Source organism: Myotis lucifugus, unplaced genomic scaffold (genome assembly GCF_000147115.1).
Source record: "Myotis lucifugus unplaced genomic scaffold, Myoluc2.0 scaffold_215, whole genome shotgun sequence".
Classification (NCBI taxonomy): Eukaryota; Metazoa; Chordata; class Mammalia; order Chiroptera; family Vespertilionidae; genus Myotis; species Myotis lucifugus.
In genome coordinates, this window is record NW_005871263.1 from 799,463 (window position 1) to 802,193 (window position 2,731).

General features: G+C 49.8%; 1 protein-coding gene across 1 annotated transcript; it reads right to left on the reverse strand.

The window, feature by feature from the left end:
- Positions 1 to 858: 858 nt before the first annotated feature.
- MOCS3 (molybdenum cofactor synthesis 3) lies at positions 859 to 2,535 on the reverse strand. The gene is made up of 2 exons (XM_023761732.1): positions 1,081 to 2,535; positions 859 to 1,048 (listed from the first exon to the last, which is right to left on the reverse strand). Exon 1 carries the CDS (start codon positions 2,496 to 2,498, stop codon positions 1,089 to 1,091), a length of 1,410 nt encoding a protein of 469 aa, XP_023617500.1. The 5' UTR covers positions 2,499 to 2,535; the 3' UTR covers positions 859 to 1,048; positions 1,081 to 1,088.
- Positions 2,536 to 2,731: the final 196 nt, after the last annotated feature.

Here is a 2,731-nt window from a genome sequence, read left to right on the forward strand (position 1 = left end):
AATTTTTTTCTACAATAAAAATATCAATATTCACTATATGAACAGGAGAAAAAAGTTAGGAAACAATCTTAATAAATGCATTTGATAAATTCAGTCAAAACTCTTAGCAAACTATAAACAGAAAAAAATGTCATTAATTTGATGAAGGGTATTTATAGTAAAGCAATAATAAGCAATACTGATCAAATCATGTCTTTCACCTGAGCCTGAGATAAGAATGTTCACTATTCCACCTTAATTTAGTATTGTATTTGGGGTCCTGACCATACAGTGAAGCCAACAATAAATATAACAGACTGGATGGGAAAGGGCAGAGGTTTGGAACGTGGACCTGAAGAATCCAAAGCAAGCCAAACGATAGTATACAGTTTATAAAACGTTATGTGTACAATATAGGGTGGGCCCTGAAGCTAACTTTACGAAAAAAATCAGCAACTTATAAGAGAAACTGACATACTACGAAGGTGGTTTCCTTTTTCTTGCTAACCTGTAAATACTTCACCTTTATATGAATTCAAAATATTTAATGATCACTTTCCAGATAATTAAGACAATTTTCACCTTAACACTTAGTTCTGTAGGATATATTCTATCATTTGAAGTAGAAATAAGACCCAAAGAATGCCTTTCATAAACAATAAACTGATCTTATGTATATCATCTGCAATCAATTCGGTAGGACTAAGTTTACAACAACTTAATTCCGGGCCTAAAATAGACCATTTAGAGAGTCTTTTTGGGGAGGTGGGAAAAAAGCAAGACAGGCAAATCATCTGCAAATTAAAACACAAAATCCTGTCACTTACAATATACCTCACATGTTCAAGACACCCTCCAAGTATTGAAAACACAAGACAGTTCTCAGAAACAGTTTTATAGACCCTCAACAACCGTATCATTCAATAAATTACCATTAAAAATCCCCTTATAAAAAGAAATCTATGTATTCACAGATGCAGAATCCAGTACATTACTGAGAAAAATGGAAATAAATGTATCTTTAAGGTTAACATAGCAACGCACATTTTTCTCAGGTCAGACTATATATATATATATATATATATATATATATATATATATCAGCCACCTCAGTACTGCGGAAATGTTTCATCGATCTTGGCAGCCCAGGCCATGAGCCCCCCCACCACATCCTGAACTGCTAGCGAGCCTAACTCTGGGATTGCTGTCAAGGACTTCAGGATCTTCACGGCTTTCTGGGAGTCATTGCCCAGTTTGCAAATCACATAGATGGGGAGAGCTGCTCCTTCCTGCGCTCCTCGCTTCCCTTCCTGGATTGCTTCTCCCAAGAGTTTCAGGCTCTTCCCATCCCTCCGTTCCAAATGCTTCAAAGGGATGTGCAGAGCATGAGGCAAACGACAGATGTCCACCTCCACTTGAGGCCTGACGTCCAACAACAGGTGGGGTGACCCAGAATCCAGAAGGCGCTTATAGTCGCTGACCGAAACGCGCTCCTCTGGGCTCAGCAACCGAAGGGAGCGGCATTTATCCGTGGCCGAGGAGCCACAGAAGGCTTCATAGTCCTGCAGGTCGGTCACCGTGGGCCGCTCTCCGCAAGCTGCACAATTCGGCCTGCGGCTCCGCAGCCGAATGCAGCGGAAATGTCCTCCGAGAGCGTCGAAGAGCAACAGGCTGCCACTGTAAGAGGGGCCCATACCTGCGGCGATCTTCAACACTTCCAGCGCCTGCAGGCAGCCCAGGATCCCCGTTACAACACCGAGCACCCCGCTATCCGCGCAGCTGGTCACCGTCTCCGCGGGAGGTGGCTGGGGGAATAGGCAGCGATAGCAAGGCCCGCCGTCGTAGTGGTAGACGGTGATTTGGCCCTCAAAGCGCAGGGCGCTGGCGGATACGAGAGGCCGGCCAGCCAGCACACACGCGTCGCTAACCAGGTAGCGAGTGGGCACGTTGTCGGAGCAGTCGGCCACCACGTCGTAACGGCGCACGAGGTCTAGGGCCGTGGCCGGAGTGAGAGCCTGAGCATAAGGCACGCACTCCACGGCTGAGTTGAGCCGGCGCAGCGAGGCGGCAGCCGAGAAGACCTTGGCCTGGCCGGCCAGGGCCTCGCCATGCAGCACCTGACGGGCCAGGTTGCTCATTTCGACGACGTCGTAGTCCACAAGACCAAGGCGGCCCACGCCGGCCGCTGCAAGGTACTGCGCCAGTGGGCAGCCGAGCCCACCGCAGCCCACGACGAGCACGGACGCGGTCGCCAGCCGCAGCTGGCCGTGCACCCCGAGCTCAGGCAGCACGAGCTGCCGGCTGTAGCGCAGGATCTCATCTCGGGACAGGGCGGCCTTCGGCGGCAGGGGCGACACCGGAACCCGCGGCGCTGGCTCGTCCTCCGCCGAAAGAGCCGCCGCCAGTCTCTGCTTCAGGGAACTCAGCTCCTCCTCACGCCGGGCAACTTCAGCCTGCAAGGCAAGAACCTCCTCCCTGGCAGCCATGGCAGCTGCTTCCGGAAGTTGTCTTGAAGGCATTTCCGTTTCCGGCTTGTCGTCTCCTAGAGACCGGAATAAACTAAAAAACTTTACGGGACTTTGGAAGAGGTGATAAATAGGTATGTATTTCCTGAAACAACCTTCAGATTCCGTTTTAAAGATTCATCAGCTCTGACTCTTTAGGAGAAGTAGCACTCAACCACACAGGCCCCCCCCGCCTCTGCCCGCATTTGGCGCGGTCCGACTCGGCCGTGCCCACGCCGCGCTTACGT

What these genes read in the sequence shown, in the direction of transcription:
- MOCS3 (XM_023761732.1), bottom strand. Translation starts at nt 2,498, where the DNA reads ATGCCTTCAAGACAACTTCCGGAAGCAGCTGCCATGGCTGCCAGGGAG.